At 39.3% G+C, this 17704-nt stretch overlaps 1 protein-coding gene across 1 annotated transcript in view; it reads left to right on the top strand.

The window, feature by feature from the left end:
• The window catches only part of unc5a (unc-5 netrin receptor A), a 627961-nt gene that overhangs the window by 338908 nt on the left and 271349 nt on the right, over nt 1-17704 (top strand). The window contains exon 2 of the mRNA XM_087995374.1: nt 2740-2961. Within this exon, the coding sequence (XP_087851500.1) occupies nt 2740-2961 (222 nt within the window). The remainder of the gene's footprint in view (nt 1-2739; nt 2962-17704) is intronic.

The raw sequence follows: 17704 nt of genomic DNA, 5'->3' as shown, positions 1-17704 counted from the left end.
TCGGTACCCCTGAGGATGGCCGCAACTGGGATCTTTGGTTCATGTCACACTGCGGGTGATCCCACTGCAGTATACGCACACGCGCACACACGCACGCTATCTCTCAGACACGCGCGCGCACACGCGCGCGCACGCACACAAGCACACACGCACACACACACACGCTATCTCTCAGACACACACGCACACACACGCTATCTCTCAGACACACATGCACACACTCGCATGCACATCCTCTCACAGGCATATACTCTGTTACACCCATGCACACATGCTATCAAGCATGCACACGCGTACACACTCCTATTCTCTCCCTCTCTCCCACACACACTCTCTCACTCCCTCACACGCACACATATAAGTCTATGGGAAGAATTTACATTTGCAGATACATTCTATTTTGTTCAAAAAGTACACAATCTGTAGTCTCAGTCCATGTGACATTTTCTAAATTCCTACTTTTTAAATAGAATCAATCTGACTCAAGGTTGGGATGCAGGCAGACTCTAACCTCACACCTTTAATGCATTGTCTAAGCGGAGATGCTACTTTATTTTTATAAAACCTTAAATTATCTCAGGTCTGCGACTTGAAAGAAATTCTGGGATTTACATATTAATCAAAACCTATTCTAAGTGATTAAAGACTTGACAGCAATCTAGGTTTGTTCAATACATCGCATCAGTTGTATGGCACTTTGATCTCTACTATAAATTCTAAGTCCTATGATCCTGCCCCAATAGCTACCTGACAAAAGCATTCTGAAAGTTTGTACTCCCAAATAAACCTGTTGGACTATAACCTGGTGTAGTGTGATTTTTAACTTTATAGAAATGAAGCCAGTTTAGCGTCTAGGTCAGAAGGTCCAGGTTCAAATCCCACTTGGCCAAGAGGTGTGATGTAACGCATCCAAAAAGATTTAATAAAGTAACTATCTACAAATTACTTCTCTTGCCATTCCTGTGCTTTCTCCATGGAAATCTCCTATGGATCAATCAATATACTCTTGATCATTTCATGCTTATTTTTGACAATATCATCCATAGACTTAGATTCAATGATGAGAAACAATTCTTGCTATCAGTGATCTCTCTGGATGTTCTGCTATTGCTATGCTGTCAGATTACTTGTCTGACATGCATTATTGAATCAGCCATTATTTCATCCAACTAAAGTGACTATTTTGGACTTCTTGCACAACTCCATTTATTTGCCAATGACGTCAAGCCCTGCTAGTTTATTGAATGCATTAGAAATGGACTGCATCTTCAAAACGTCAGCATGAATTTGCCCTGAAGTTGAGATTCCTAGTCTGTCCTCTCCAGCACAAAGACCCAATATTTCTACCTCCATAATGACTTCTATTTCCAGCTTAGCCCAAATGCTGCTGAGATTCTCCACCATTCTGATGATTCAGTTGCTAAGTTAGTTATGGCTTTCACCATACAGGAAAAAAATTAGCATATTTTAATACATAAAAAATGCTGTTGAAACCTTATGAATAAATATATTTATCATAGTTCAAATTATAACACATAATTGCAAATATTAATTAAAATTATATAAATTGCATCTTTAAGTTCCTTCACTGGTTAATATTTGATATGGATTTACATTTTAAAGTATTGCTGGTCACTCACTAAAGATTGCCTTGGATGTCTAGTGCTGAAGAGAATTGCTTTCCCCCTTCCAGTTCTGTTGGGTATCTTAATGAAATGGCAAAAATTGATCAGCTCTTTTATTACTTGTGCATTTTGGTACACTGGAAATTTCAAGTTAATCATTAACCAAATGATTCTTGAAAATAAAGGCTTCAGTTATAATAGAAATTTGCTTTTTGATACAGTGGAATTTACTGGCAATAAAGTGTTATCCCAACTGTACTGAGAGATAAGAATTCAATTAAACCTCATTACCTTGAAATTAGACTGGAAAAAGATGGTATAATCATATGAAATGCTCTTGCTATTTTAATAGGACTGCACATTCATTAAAAATCAGTCTTCATGTAACAACTTTCAAAGAGTACAATTTTAAAGGATTTCTGTAACAATAAATGAATCTGACTTGTTTTTTCTGTTTATCCTGAACTAAATCAAATGCATTAATATTTTGTGTAGTACAAACTCATTCATTAATTGTGTAATATACATGAATCAAATTGATCAGTCTGATTTATGTGTTGTGTGACTTTGCTTCTGTAGCAGTGTTGAAATCACTATTACATTTTAATTATTAAAATTGGTGCCTAATAAAAATGACTACTCTGTCTAGACCCCTACCATTTTTATATAACTACTTTTATAGATCATGCTATCAATGAAAAATCTCAGATAATCTCTTTTTCAAAACTGAATTTAATTGCAGACTTATCCTAAATGGCCATAATTCGAGAACGGGGAAAAACATTTTTGTTGAAATTGGTATTGATAAAAATGAACATTTATCTGTTAATTTGTTGCTTAAAAATAAAGAGAAAATCCTGTCAATTGATGGTTTTTTTAAAGGAAGAAAACATGTCCTTATCCATTCTAGCTTTTACATCATTGCCACTCTCTCACAAATGTGAATGACTTTTAACTTTTCTCTGAAGTGGCTTTAAAAGTAACCTTCACTAGCTTCTCAGGACAAAGATGGATGAGCAATAAATATTGCCAGCAGCATCCAAAACTTAAGACTTATTTATTTTGGATGAAAAACAGAAAAGTACATATTTTAAAACTATGCATTTTTCTTCAGATGCAGAATACACCGAAACGCAGCTTGAAACTATCCCTGTGGCTTCTTCAGAATCCTTGCCTCATTTTCTGGTTGAACCAGAGGATGTGTACATTGTAAAAAACAAACCTGTCACCTTGATCTGCAACGCAACACCAGCCACACAGATTTACTTTAAATGCAATGGTGAATGGGTGCATCAGATGAATCATGTAACAGAAGAGACCATAGATAAAATTACAGGTAGGTCTGTACTTATTTCAACAATTGTGAAAGTGCAAGTCAAGTTAGATGTGTGAGGATGGCTGAATTAACTATTGTTTTGTCTGGAAATCAAAGACCATTGCTTTCCTATTGCTTTCTTGCAGAAACTGGGTGCTTGGATGTGTATTTAGATAGGTGGGAACATGGTTACTGCTACAATGATGTGAACAATGTATCGCTGCATTCCAGATTGATATGCTTTTAGAAATCCGTGGAGTATTTGGCTTGATTGCTCAGATTGGGACATGGCTATTTTTAAATCTTGACTGATTAGGTGAACATGCTTCCTTTCCAACTTACTGTGGTCCTCAGTAAACTTTGCTGAGGGCTGATGCAAGTGGACCAAGTTTTTGAAAGGGAATTTTAAGCTTCCTTGCATCCAGAGGCTCTCATTCATACTCAATAATGAAATGTTTGGCCTTCCCATACTCATGATCAAATATTATCTGTATGCCACCTCAAAAGGCTAATGTGAGCAGTCACATGCTGCATGTGTCAATCACAGAAAGGCTTTTGGATGCCCATCAAAACCCATTACAAATATATGAATCAGGACTGGACTACGTCATCTGGACCCTTGGGCTATCTCTTGTCATTTGATAAAATCGCAGCTGAACTGATGGTGGCTTCACCTCCACTTTCTGGTCTAACCCTGATAACTTTTGACTCCTTTGTTAATCAAAAAATTATCTACCTCTGCCTTAGAAAAGATTCAATGGCCTTGCTTCCACCATTCTCTGTCCTGCTACCTCACAACTCACTGCAGCAATTATTACTGTAGGTTCCCTTCTATAACCTCCTTTATAATAGATTCCATATCTTTCCTGATGATAGATATGAGTAACTGCTTTGTAGTTTTTAATATTATCTCTCTCCATTCTTGAATAGTTGAGCTACATTCACTATTTTCTAATCTGATGATATTTTTCAGAATCAGAGAAATTTGGAAAGTAAAAATCAATCTTCTCCTGTCTCAGCAGTTATTTCTTTTAAGAGTCTAGAATGAAAATGGTCAGGACCTAGGGATTTTTAGTTATCAGTAATCTTTCTCTGGTGTTTGTAATTGTTTTAAGTTCGTCCTTTCCACTTCCCTACTTCCAAATATTAATTTATAATTTTTCCGGGATGCTATTTGCATTCTCCACAAGGAAGACCAATGCAAAATGTCTCTTTGATTCATCCACCATTTCCTAATTTTCCATTGTTACCTCTTCAGACCTTCTGTCTAGAGGAAATTGAGGGTTTGGTTAAGAAAAAGAAGAAAGCATATGTCAGGTATAGACGGATAGATCGGGTGAATCATTAGAAGAGTATAAAGAAAGTAGGAGTATACTTAAGAGGGAAATCAGGAGGGCAAAACAGAGACATGAGATAGCTTTGGCAAATAGAATTAAGGAGAATCCAAAGGGTTTTTACAAATATATTAAGGACAAAAGGGTAACTAGGGAGAGAATAGGGCCCCTCAAAGATCAGCAAGGCGGCTTTTGTGTGGAGCCACAGAAAATGGGGGAGATACTAAATGAATATTTTGCATCAGTATTTACTGTAGAAAAGGATATGGAAGATATAGACTGTAGGGAAATAGATGGTGACATTTTGCAAAATGTCCAGATTACAGAGGAGGAAGTGCTGGATGCCTTGAAACGGTTAAAGGTGGATAAATCCCCAGGACCTGATCAGGTGTACCCGAGAACTCTGTGGGAAGCTAGAGAAGTGATTGCTGGGCCTGTTGCTGAGATATTTGTATCATCGATAGTCACAGGTGAGGTGCCGGAAGACTGGAGGTTGGCAAAGTGGTGCCACTGTTGAAGAAGGGTGATAAAGACAAGCCAGGGAACTATAGACCGGTGAGCCTGACCTCAGTAGTGGGCAAGTTGTTGGCGGGAATCCTGAGGGATAGGATATACATGTATTTGGAAAGGCAAGGACTGATTCGGGATAGTCAACATGGCTTTGTGCGTGGGAAATCATGTCTCTCAAACTTGATTGAGTTTTTTGAAGAAGTGACAAAGAAGATTGATGAGGGCAGAGCGGTAGATGTGATCTATATGGACTTCAGGAAGGCGTTCAACAAGGTTCCCCATGGGAGACTAATTATCAAGGTTAGATCTCATGGAATACAGGGAGAACTAGCCATTTGGATACAGAATTGGCTCAAAGGTAGAAGACAGAGGGTGGTGGTGGAGGGTTGTTTTTCAGACCGGAGGCCTGTGACCAGTGGAGTGCCACAAAGATCGGTGTTGGGCCTTTTACTTTTTGTCATTTATATAAATGATTTGGATGCGAGCATAAGAGGTACAGTTAGTAAGTTTGCAAATGACACCAAAATTGGTGGACAGCGAAGTGGGTTACCTCAGATTACAACAGGATCTGGACCAGATGGGCCAATGGGCTGAGAAGTGGCAGATGGAGTTTAATTCCGATAAATGTGAGGTGCAGCATTTTGGGAAAGCAAATCTTAGCAGGACTTATACACTTAATGGTAAGGTCCTAGGGAGTGTTGCTGAACAAAGAGTCCTTGAAGTGCTCATTCATAGCTCCTTGAAAATAGAGTCGCAGGTAGATAGGATAGTGAAGAAGGCGTTTGGTATGCTTTCCTTTATTGGTCAGAGTATTGAGTATAGGAGCTAGGAGGTCATGTTGCAGCTGTACAGGACATTGGTTAGGCCACTCTTGGAATATTGCATGCAATTCTGGTCTCCTTCCTATCGGAAAGATGTTGTGAAACTTGAAAGGGTTCAGAAAAGATTTACAAGGATGTTGCCAGGGTTGGAGGATCTGAGCTACAGGGAGAGGCTGAACAGGCTGGGGTTGTTTTCCCTGGAGCATCAGAGGCTGAGGGGTGACCTTATAGAGGTTTACAAAATTATGAGGGGCATGGATAGGATAAATAGACAAATTCCTTTCTCTGGGGTTGGGGAGTCCAGAACTAGAGGGCATAGGTTTAGGGTGAGAGAGGAAAGATATAAAAGAGACCTAAGGGGCAACCTTTTCACACAGAGGGTGGTACGTGTATGGAATGAGCTGCCAGAGGAAGTGGTGGAGGCTGGTACAATTGCAACATTTAAGAGGCATTTGGATGGGTATATGTTTAGGAAAGATTTGGAGGGATATGGGCCCGGGTGCTGGCAGGTGGGACTAGGTTGGGTTGGGATATCTAGTCGGCATGGACGGGTTGGACTGAAGGGTCTGTTTCCATGCTGTACATCTCTATGACTCTATGACCAACTTCAAATTGCTTCTTTAAAAAATGTGTAGAAATCTTTACTATCTGCATTTTTATTTCTAGTTGGCTTTCTCCCACTTTCTAATTTCACCTTCCTTAGGGTCATTCCTTTTCTTATATATTCTCTCCAATCTTCTAATCAGCCTCTACTTTTCATAGAATTGTATATTTTTGTGTCTCAAGCTTCTTCACTTTGTACTCCTCAAAAAATACGGTAACCTGCATCCTTCCTCTTTTTTTTTTAGATTAGATTACTTAGTGTGGAAACAGGCCCTTCGGCCCAACAAGTCCACACCGACCTGCTGAAGTGCAACCCACCCAGACCCAGACCCATTCCCCTACACCTAACACTACGGGCAATTTAGCGTAGCCAATTCACCTAACCTGCACATTTTTGGACTGTGGGAGGGAACCGGAGCACCCGGAGGAAACCCATGCAGACACGGGGAGAATGTGCAAACACAGTCAGTCACCTGAGGCAGGAATTGAACCCGAGTCTCTAGCGCTGTGAGGCAACAGTGCTAACCACTGTGCCACCATGCTACCCACTTTTTCACTATGTATCTTCGTTGAGTAACAAAACACTTCCTTAAATGTCTACCACTGCATCTCTACTGATAAGACCATTAGACATAAGAGCAGAAATTAGGCCATTCAGCCCATCAAGTCTGCTCCGCCATTCAATCGTTGCATTCCGTACATAGCCTTTGATCCTCAAAAACCTATCTATCTCCATCTTAAATATACTCAATGACCTGGTGTCCACAGCCTTCCGTGGCAATGAATTCCATAGATTCGGCACTCTCTGACTGAAGAAGTTTCTCCTTATTTCCATTCTAAAAGGTCTTCCCTTTAATATAAGGCCCTTCCTTTGGTCCTAGTCTCTCCTACCAATGGAAACATCTTCCTAATGTCCACTTTGTCCAGGCCATTCAGTATTCTGTATGTTTCAATTAGATCACCCCTCATCCTTCTAAACTCCATCGAGTATAGACCCAGAGTCCTCAACATTCCTCATGTTAAGCTTTTCATTCTGGGACCATTCTTGTGCACCTCCTCTCATTATGCTCCAGGGCTAGTACATCCTGCCTGTGTTGTGGGCCCAAAACTGCGCACAATACTCCAAATGTGGTCTGACCAGAGACTTACAGAGCCTTAAAAGTATATTCTTGCTTTTATATTCTAGTCCTCTCAATATAAATGTCGTTGTTATATTTGCCTTCCTAACTACTGACTCAGCCTGCAAGTTTATCTTGAAGGAATCCTGAATGAGAAGTCCTAAGTCACATTGTACTTCAGACTTCTGAACTTTCTCCACATTAAGAAAATAATCCATGTCTCTATTCTTCCTACCAAAATGCATGACCTCAAACTTTCCCACTTTGCACTCCACCTACCATTTCTTTGCCCACTCTCCTAACCTATCCAAATCCTTCTGCAGCCTCCCCACCACCTCATTGCTACCTGTACCTCTACCTATCTTTGTATCATCTGAAAACTTAGCCAGAATGCCCTCAGTTCCTTCATCTAGATCGTATGAAGTGGAAAGTTGTGGTCCCAACACTGAGTATTATGAAACACCTCTTGTCACCGGCTGCCATCCTGAGAAGGACCCTTTTATCCACACTCTCTGCTTCCTGCCAGACAGCCAAACTTCTATCCATGCTAGCACCTTGCCTCTAACCCCATAGGCCCTTGTCTTATTCAGTAGCCTCTTGTGCAGCACTTTGTCAAGGACCTTCTTGAACTCCAAGTAGATAACATCCATTGGGTCTCCTTAATATAACCTGCTTGTTACTTTCTCAAAGAATTCTAGCAGATTTGTCAGGTATGACCACCCCTTGATGAAACCATGCTGACTTTGTATTATTTTATCATACACTTCAGAAATCTCAACCTTCACGATGGATTCCAGGATCTTACCCATGACTGAGGTTAGGCTAATCAGTCTGTAATTTTCCTTCTTTTGCATCACTCCCTTTTTAAACAGGATTATCATGTTAGCAATTTTCCAGTCCTCTGAGACCCTCCCTGAATCTAGTGATTCTTGAAACATCTCCACTTACACCTTCACAATCTCTTAAGCTATCTCCCTTAGAATTCTGGTGTGTAGTCCATCTGGTCCAGGTGATTTATCCACCTTCAGGCCACTCAGTTTTTTCTAATGCCTTCTCCTTAGTGATGGCCACCATATTCAGCTCTGCCCCTCAGTCTCTTGAATTTTTGGGATATTACTCCTGTTTTCCCCTGTGAAAACTGATGGGAAGTAATTATTCAGTTCCTCAGCCTTTTGTTTCCCATTATTATCTCTCCAGCATCATTTTCCAGCAGCTCAATGTCCACTTTTGCCTCTTTTGCCCTTCTTATATCTAAAGAAAATCTTTACAGTCTTCCTGTATATTACTGACTAGCTTACCCTCATTTAATCTTCTCCCTCCTTTTTTTTTGTTGCCTTCTATTGGTCTTTGTAAGCTTCCCAATCCTTTAGTTTCCCACCGCCCTTAGCCATATTATATGCTTTCTCTCTTGCTTTTGTGCTATCCTTGACTTCACTAGTGAGCCATGATTGCCTAATCTTCCCCGAACCATGCTTCTTTTCCCTCAGAATGAATTTCTGCTGTGTCTCCAGAATCACTCCCAGAAACCCCTGCCTTTGCTGTTCCACTGTCTTTTCTGTGAGGCTTCTCTCCCCTGATGAAGGACTTTTGTAGAAATGTTGATTTTCCTGCTCCTTAGATGCTGCCTGACCTGCTGTGCTTTTCCAGCACTACTCTAATTTTGGCCCCAGGTTCCTTTCCCAGTTAATTCTACCCATCACCTGCCTCATGCCTCTGTAGTTGCCTTTATTCAGCTGTAATATCATTACCTCTGATTGTATCTTCTCCCTCTCAAATTACGTAGTAAATTCAATCATAATATGATCACTGCCTCCTCAGGGTTCCTTCACCTTAAGCTCCCTTATCAAGTCCGCCTCATTACACAACACTAAATCCAGTATTGCCTGTTCCCTAGTCAGTTCCATCATAAGTTGCTCCAAAAAGCCATCTCATAGTCATTTCAATCCACCAGTAACTGATTTTCCCAGTCCATCTACATGTTGAAATTCCCCATGATCACTGTAAGTTTGCCTACTTGCACATCTTTTTTATCTCTTGGTGTATCTTGCACCCCAGCTCCTGACTACTGCTTGGAGACGTATACATAACTCCAACTATGTTTGTTTTCACTTTTGCGGTTCCTGAATTCTACCCACACAAATTCTACAGCATCTGAGCCTACTTCGTTTCTTATTATTGATTTAATTTCATTTACTAATAAAGTAACCCCACCCCTTCTGCCCACCTGCCTATCTTTTTGACAGGACGTATATCCTTGAATATTCAGTTCCCGATCCTGATCCCCATGCAGCCGTGTCTCCGTGTTGCCTACCACATCATACCTACCAATTTCAATCTGCGCCACAAGCTTATTCCTTATACTGTGTGCATTCAAATATAACACGTTCAGTCCTATATTAAATGCCTCTCTTCTCATTGTCATTTTGTTCATCCAATGTGCTTGAAGATTAATTGCTAATCTTTTCTATACATCGTCTGTGTCTGTGCTGGAGATTTTAATAACCTCTCTTGAGTTCTGTACTCTTACCTCCTCCTTTAATTTGGGTTTTCTAACTCCTCCTGTCACTGACAATACAAGAACAATAGGACCAGTCAAACAGAGGACAGCCAGAGAATTTCTAGAAGCTTGGCGCTCACCCATGGACATCATCAATAAACACAGGTCGCGACCCAATATACTGACTGCTGCAACCAAAAGTAGCGAGATCAAAACCAAATTTATTCCAACAGACACAGTCCAGCAGCACTTCATAGGAGGCTTCACAGCACTGAGGATGTCACCTAGAAAGGGGATGAAACATCTGCAAATCAAATTCCCAGCTCAGTGAACATACCCACAAAAACTGCAACCGGTACCCAAACCACAGAGCTTTGCACCAAACCTTGAATACTGTTTGTCCTACTACAATTATCATTTCCCTCATTATTACTTGCACATATTCATGAGGGATTTAAACTAATTAGAGTGAGAGTTTGGGAGAGAGGGAATGTTGACTTAAAAAAACAAAAGTATATATCAGCATTTTGAAAATGATACCAAGAGTGGGACAGAAAGGGTAGTGTACAAACATAGAAAAATAGCAGTAAATAGAGTCAAGCAAAGAAAGAAAAGGTTAAAAAGGCATGAATAATGGCTGTTTACTTGAATTTATGTTGTATTCAGAACTAAGTAAATGAATTAATAGCATAAATAGAGGTTAATGGGTATGAACTTGAACCCATGCCTCCATAATGGCTATAAGGAGATCACAGTTGAGAGCTATATATTCAGAACTGTGATTTTCAAAAGGCAGGCAGAAAATAAAGTATGGTGGTGTAGCTTTGTTAGTACAGGATGGTAGAAATATGAGAGCAAGATAGAATTTAGATTAGACAATATAGAATCCAAATGATTTGGGGTAAGCGATAACAAGAGGAGGAAGACTTGGGCAACACTGTGGCTCTGTGGTTAGCATTGCTGCCTCTCAGAGCCAGGGGACCCAGGTTCAATTTCAGCCTTGGGCAACTTTCTGTGTGGTGTTAGAATGTTTCCTGTGTCAGCATGGGTTTCCTCTGGGTGCTTTAGTTTCTTTTTGCAATCCAAAGATGTGTAGGTTAAGTGGATTGGCCTTGCTAAAATTGTCCGTAGTATTCGTGGATGGGTCAGCTAGGTGGATTAGCTATGGTAGATATGGGGTGATAGGACATGGTGGGGGTGCTGGGTCTTGGTGGGATGTTCTTTGGAGTGTCAGCGTGGACTCTGGCCAAATGGCCTCTTTCTGCACTGTAGGGATTCTGAGAGTCTGTTGCAACTAGTCTATAGGCCATCTAACAGCAGCTATACAGTGGGACAGAGAATAAATGGAGATAAATGAGATTTATTGTGTAAAGTGTGTTTTGTCAACATGAATTGGCTATAACGTGATTGACGAATAGTAGACACTGTATCGCACAAACTTTCTATTGCACAAGTATAGTGATTTTCTATAGCCATCTTCTACAGTGTTATTTTTCTATAGTGCAAAGTTACACAGGAATGCAACCATTGCATTACACCAGAAATACCTGTGCAGGGAATTTAAACAAGGCAGTATATCAATCCTCTGAATTTAATTTTCATGTCAAAAGGGAAAGTCAGATTGGCAGAGAATTCACAATGTCTTTAGGACAGATTCGTAAAATAATATGTTTATAGATCCAACAAGTACTGTGACTATTTTGAATGTGGTGATGTGCAGTGAGACAAGCTTAATAAATGATCTGAGTAAAAGATCCCTTATTGACCATGACATTGTAGATTTTAGGATTCAGTTTGAGAGGGGCAAATTTGGGTCAGAAATAACTGTGGTAAACTTAAATAAGGGTAATTACAAATGAATGAAGGCAAAGCTAGTTGAAGTGAACTGGGAAAGGAGTTTAGCAGAAAACGAAGAATTGTTGCAGATATTTAAGAAAGCAGTTCATGACTAACATAAAAGATGTACCTCAGTGAGAAAGAAGGATTGTAAGAAAGGGTTAAAACAACCTAGTAAGTTAGGGATAGCATCAAAATGTACAGTAGGGCAAAGGTTTGTCATAAACAAAGAGGATTGGGAAAGTCCTAAAAACCAACAAAAGTTTACCAATAAAACTGGGGAGATAATCAACTTTGAAGGAAACCTGAAATAAACTTGCAAGATGGACAGCAAGAGCTTTAAAGACATAAAAAAGAAATGACTCATAAAAATAAACATGGTCCCTGAGAGAATGAGGCTGGAGAAATAATAGCATGGAACCAGGAAGTGACAGAAGAATTTAATTAATACTTTGCATCAGTTTTCATGGTAGAAGACACTAATAGCATTCCAAAATTACTGAATAATCAATTGACAACAAAAAGGAGTGGAAGTAAAGATAATAACTTACACTAGTGAAAGAAAAGAACTAGGTAAACTATTGGACTAAAGGCCCCTGTATCTGATGGGATGCATCCAAGAATATTAAAAAGTAGTAGCTCCAGAGATAGTGATTGTACTGTAGTAATATTCCACGAATCCTTAGATTTTGAAAAAGTGCTGCTGGATTGAAAAAACTGCTAACGTTAACACCTTTATTCCAAAAAAAAACAAGTAACATAGGCCAGTTAGCTTAACATCTGTTATTGGAAAATGTTGGAGTCTAATATAAAATACGTAATAGAGTATTTGATCAAGCAGATTCAGCATGGCTTCAATCTGGGAAAATCATGCAGACAGATATATTAAAATTATTTGAGGTTGTAGCATCCAGAATAGATAAAGGGGAAGCACTAGATGTCAGTGTATTTGGATTTCTAAAAGGCATTTCATAAGGTATTGCGCATAAGGTTTTTTAATAAGGTAAGAGTCCATGGTTTTGGAAATACAATTGTAACAGTGTGGGTCCAATTCCCACACAAGTCATTGTCACCATAAAGGTCCTGCATTCTCAACCCTTTCCCGGGCCTGAGGCTTGGTGAGTCTCAGGTTAAACCACCACCAGACATCTCTCTCCAAGCGGAGAGCAGCCCTATGGACCTCTGTGACAATGGCAACTCTACCTTTTCTCTACTTCATGCAACAGAGTTTAAAAACAAAGTAAGCCTTATGTGGATTTACCATTGCTTTTTGTATGAATATCTGCAATATATTTTGGTGTAACAAATATAGTTTGACCTTTTTACATAAAGGTTCTGTGAAGAAAGAGGATTTTTATGTGAAAAGGAATCATGCAAATCTTGAGGCTTTGCTTGTAGAGAGTTAGAAAATACAGTAATGTGGAAATTCTGTAATGTGGGCTTGCTAAAATTGAGCAATAACTTCTCTTTCAATTCCCAGAAGAAACATTCTTCCTTCTACTGAGTTTTCTATCTCTTTTTTCTTGCACCTCGATAATCCTTACTCTTGACTTCAGGTTCTTTCTCTGTGACTTGCTGTAATTCATTGATCAATCACATCTGATAATGATTTGTCTATATTATGACTGCCCATATTTCATTCATCAGGAAGGGCTTATACCTGAAACGTCGATTCTCCTGCTCCTGAGATGCTGTTTGACCCATTGTGCTTTCCCAGCACCACACTCTCAACGCTGATCTTCAGCATCTGCAGTTCTCACGTTTTCATGCCCATAATTCTTCTCTTAATTACACAGCATGAGTTCATAAGCTGTCTATGTGAATATTTTAGTAAAATATTTTCTTATGCAATGCACATTGGATTTATCAATTGGCTGATCGTTCCTTGATTTATTTTGGATTCTCTACTCCAGATCTCTCTAACTGCAATTTGTTTTGAGCTCTGTCCTACTATTGCAAATTATTTTTTTTCTCTTACTGTCACATACTTTGTGCTCCCATTTGTCACTTGAGGTGCCCTTTTTCCATAGCTTGCCCGTTCAGTAATCCTTGTATCACTTGAATTGACCATCTAAAGATGACCAAGAAAAGGAGTATAATGTTTACTTTTAAGATGCTATTTCATTAGCTTACTGATTGATATGTCTGCTTTTTCTTGGATCAGCCCTGTGTTCATGATAAATATGCCACTAGACTCCACATGACAATGAAATCAGATTAGAGTGGTGCTGGAAAAGCATAGTGGGTCAGGCAGACAGTAGGAAAATTGATGTTTCGGACAAAAGCCCTTCATCAGGAATAGAGACAGGGAGCCTCCAGGGTGGAGAGATAAATGGGGGTGGGTGGGGGGCTCGGGAGAAGGTAGCAAAGAGCTCAATAGGCAAATGGGGGTGGGGATGGCGGTGATAGGTCAAAGAGGAGGGTGGGGGAAGGTAGCAAAGAGTACAATAAGGGAATGGGGATGGAAATGATAGGTCAGAGGGGAGGGTGGAGTGGATAGGTGGGAAGGGAGATTGGCAGGTAGGACAGGTCATGAGGACAGTGCTGAGCTGGAAGGTTGGAACTGGAGTAAGGTGGGGGGAGGGGAAATGAGGAAACTGGTGAAGTCCACATTGATGCCCTGGGGTTGAAGTGTTCCGAGGCGGAAGATGAGGCGTTCTTCATCCAGGCATTGAACCCAAGTTAGACTCAATAGTGATTTTCTCTATCGACTAGTAGTATCACTCTTAGAGTAAAGAGATGACCATCATACACACTATCAATATGCTGTCAGCAGCGGAACGTCCATTTAAAATAAACTTCAAGTCTCCCCCTGCCCGTCAACAGCCAATCATTTTTACTGATTGATATACTTCCCAGCTGCATTGCTGTTTCGTTAATATTAACCTGTATTTTAATATTTAAACAGCACTGGGCAATTGGTGATTGTAGAATGTTTAAAAGCACATAAACAGGGTCACTGTGCGAAACAGATTGGTAATACACTGGGGGCTTAAATTATTGGTGCACATTGCACCCCCGTAAGAGCTTTTCTGTTGTCCTCATTATCTACCATGTTTTCAGTAAATCTTTTATAACAAGTTGCAGTTTCTCTATCAATATTTCATGCATTTGGAGTCAGTTTTCAACTATTCAGAGAAATTGACAATCTAGATTCCAGCACGAGAATGGATGATATGTCTCAGAGGAAAAAGAAAATGGTAAGTTTAATAACTTTTTGGAAATAATACATAAAATGTCAAATATGTATTATCTAGGAATCGTGTCAAACTTGACATTGAAAAGTGGGACAGCAAAGGCAGAAAAAGCAGAGAGACAGAGCGAAGTATTTTATATTTTACTTTAGTTAAAATGATTTAAAGCCTTCATTTTTATAAAATAATATCATACCAGAACCACTCTTGACCTGTTGAATATCATAGTTTGCTTCAATTTCCCTCATGAACCTGCATAAATTCAAAAACTAGAAGATGTGAATAACTAGAATAATTGAATTACTTTGCACGATATCAGGTAATGGAGAGAAAGACATAACAAATGTGAAGTGCTTGAAATTATTGCTAACTTACTGAAATATTTTATTGTCATAATAGTTAAATCTTATTCATTACGTACTTCATATAATTACTAATTGGCAGGAAAAGAATAATTGCGTTTTGACAGAGAAATTCACTCTATTAGATTATCTGGATATTAAACGCATGAAATAGAATGAGATGCTGAGCTTCCATGGATGGGCACCTTATGGTTTGCACAATGTTTTCTGTAGTTGTTAGGAGTCCAGAGTGTTTCATTAAAAATATAAATGAACATTATAGATGAACCCAGTGTGTACTTCACAGTAATATTAAACTAATTTGTTGTTGGTTTTCCATTATCTATCATGCTGGAAGAGCAAAAATTGATACATGATCAACCTGTGTGATGGATTTTGTAGAATCATAGAATGGTTACAACACAGGAGACCATTTCTCTTGAGGATATGCTGACTCTTTGCAATGGGAGAAAGTGATGACTGCAGATGCTTTAAATCAGAATCAGAGTGTGTGGTGCTGGAAAAGCACAGCCGCTCAGAAAGCATCCGAGGAGTAGGAGAGTCGAAGTTTCGAACATAAGCTCTTCATCAGGAATCTTCATCCTGTCTAGTCACCTTCAATGTGCTGTGTACATAAACAGACAAACAAAAACCTGAACATGATATCAGCTTCACTTAGTCGTGCCTTTTTTCAATACCAGATGACTCATCCAAAGAAGAGTGTGGAGAAAAATATGGAGGAGCTTTATGCTGCACTTTATCAAATACATTTTATAAGTCAATTCAGATTGCATCAAAGGCATTACCCACATCAATCCTTTATATTGCTTCATAAACCACCTTTTAGCAAATCCATATTGGTTTAATTTAATTAATCTATATTTGTCCAAGTAATTATTAATTTGGACTGGAGTATTACTGCAAAAAAAACCTGTCAATTACTGATGTTAAACTACCTGGTTTGGAGTTGTCAGGCTCACTCTTTTAGACATGACACACATCGGAACAGGTGGGACTTGAATCCAGACCTTCTGGGTCAAAGGGAGGGACGGAATCATTGTGTCACAAAACCCCACATAAAATTTGGATCCTAGACAGGAAAGGAGAATTTACACCCGTGAGTGGGTCCTGCATACCACAATAAATATGTTTCCCTTTTCTCATCTGAATGTCCATGTTTCTTTTTAATCAACCTGTTCAGATGTGTTATGTCACACCACTGGAGTAGGTGGGAGATGAATCCAAGCATCATGTCCAGACGGATACTACCACCACCACACAAGAACCCTCTTTTCCATTTATTTACCTTTTTTAAACTGTTAATTTTAACCAGTAACTCTGGATGATCGGATCAGGATTATTTTTCTGATTGCTGGAATATTTTAATACGTGTGCCTTGGGAGGTTATTTCATTCTTGCTTCTTTTACAAACATTTGACATGTTGCTTATCATATTTGACATTTTTTGACGTCCTTACTCCAGTCGCACAAAAGGAAGTTTTAACCTTGGATTTAATGGTGATTTTGATCATTCGACTGCCATTATTACTTAATTATCAATTTAATTATCCAGATGAGGCATCTCCCTTGTGTGTCTGATTGAATCCCAAAGCAATCCTGTTCATCTGTCTGGTTGTAAGCATTTTGCAGCTCTCTTATCTCCTAAATAAAAGCTGCTTGACATCTCTTGACCAAAGGTGTCTCTTTTTTTTCCCTCCTGTAAACTGAGCGACTGATGCACATTTAGTAGAATTTCCAAGTATCATGTAATTCAGCATTAATATTAAAGTAATTATTCATAATTTGAATATATCCTATCCAGTGTACTCAGCACATTGGAAAATGTCCTGGCACATTGCCAACAAAGTATGAAGCAAAGTGCCACAACCTGTTTGACTTCATTCAGCATTATGCCACCTGTGGCAGAGTAACCAAGTAGGGGGGTATGACATTAAATACAATGAAAGATTTCAAATAGTGTGTGTACTTTTCTAGTCAATAAAGCATTAAGTTAAATGGACCTGACTGATCCCCTACCTGTTACTGTTTTATCCAATTAGCAATGTTTTTTCAACCCTATTACGAATATGGGGCATTCTGTATTGAAATTGGCTTTGATTTTAACCCTCTCTTTCACATCTCAAACTCCTTAGCAGAAAGACTATTGTTTAAATGAGACCTGGAAGTTAAATTGGCCCAGACTGAGATCCTGGAGACATTTTCTGTCTGATCTGCAGGCTCTTCCATCCCAAAGAAAATACCCAGTTAGGCTTTTGCATACAGTGGAAAAAAATAAGCCTGTGGGTTATCAGGAAAGGAAACAATAAACGAGCACACAGAATTTGTGGTTAACACTGCTGCCTCACAGTGTCAGAGACCCGGGTTCAATTCCCGCCTCAGGCAACTGTCTGTGTGGAGTTTGCACATTCTCCCTGTATCTGTGTGAGTTTTCTCCAGGTGCTCCGGTTTACTCCCACTGTCCAAAAAATGTCCAGGTTAGGTAAATTGGC

The sequence above is a fragment of the Chiloscyllium plagiosum genome, unplaced genomic scaffold, assembly GCF_037043375.1.
Source record: "Chiloscyllium plagiosum isolate Xiang-an unplaced genomic scaffold, Cpla_swu_hap1 HiC_scaffold_16, whole genome shotgun sequence".
NCBI classification, from domain to species: domain Eukaryota; kingdom Metazoa; phylum Chordata; class Chondrichthyes; order Orectolobiformes; family Hemiscylliidae; genus Chiloscyllium; species Chiloscyllium plagiosum.
Note: the sequence above shows the minus strand (reverse complement) of the source record. Positions and strands in the feature narration are given on the sequence as shown.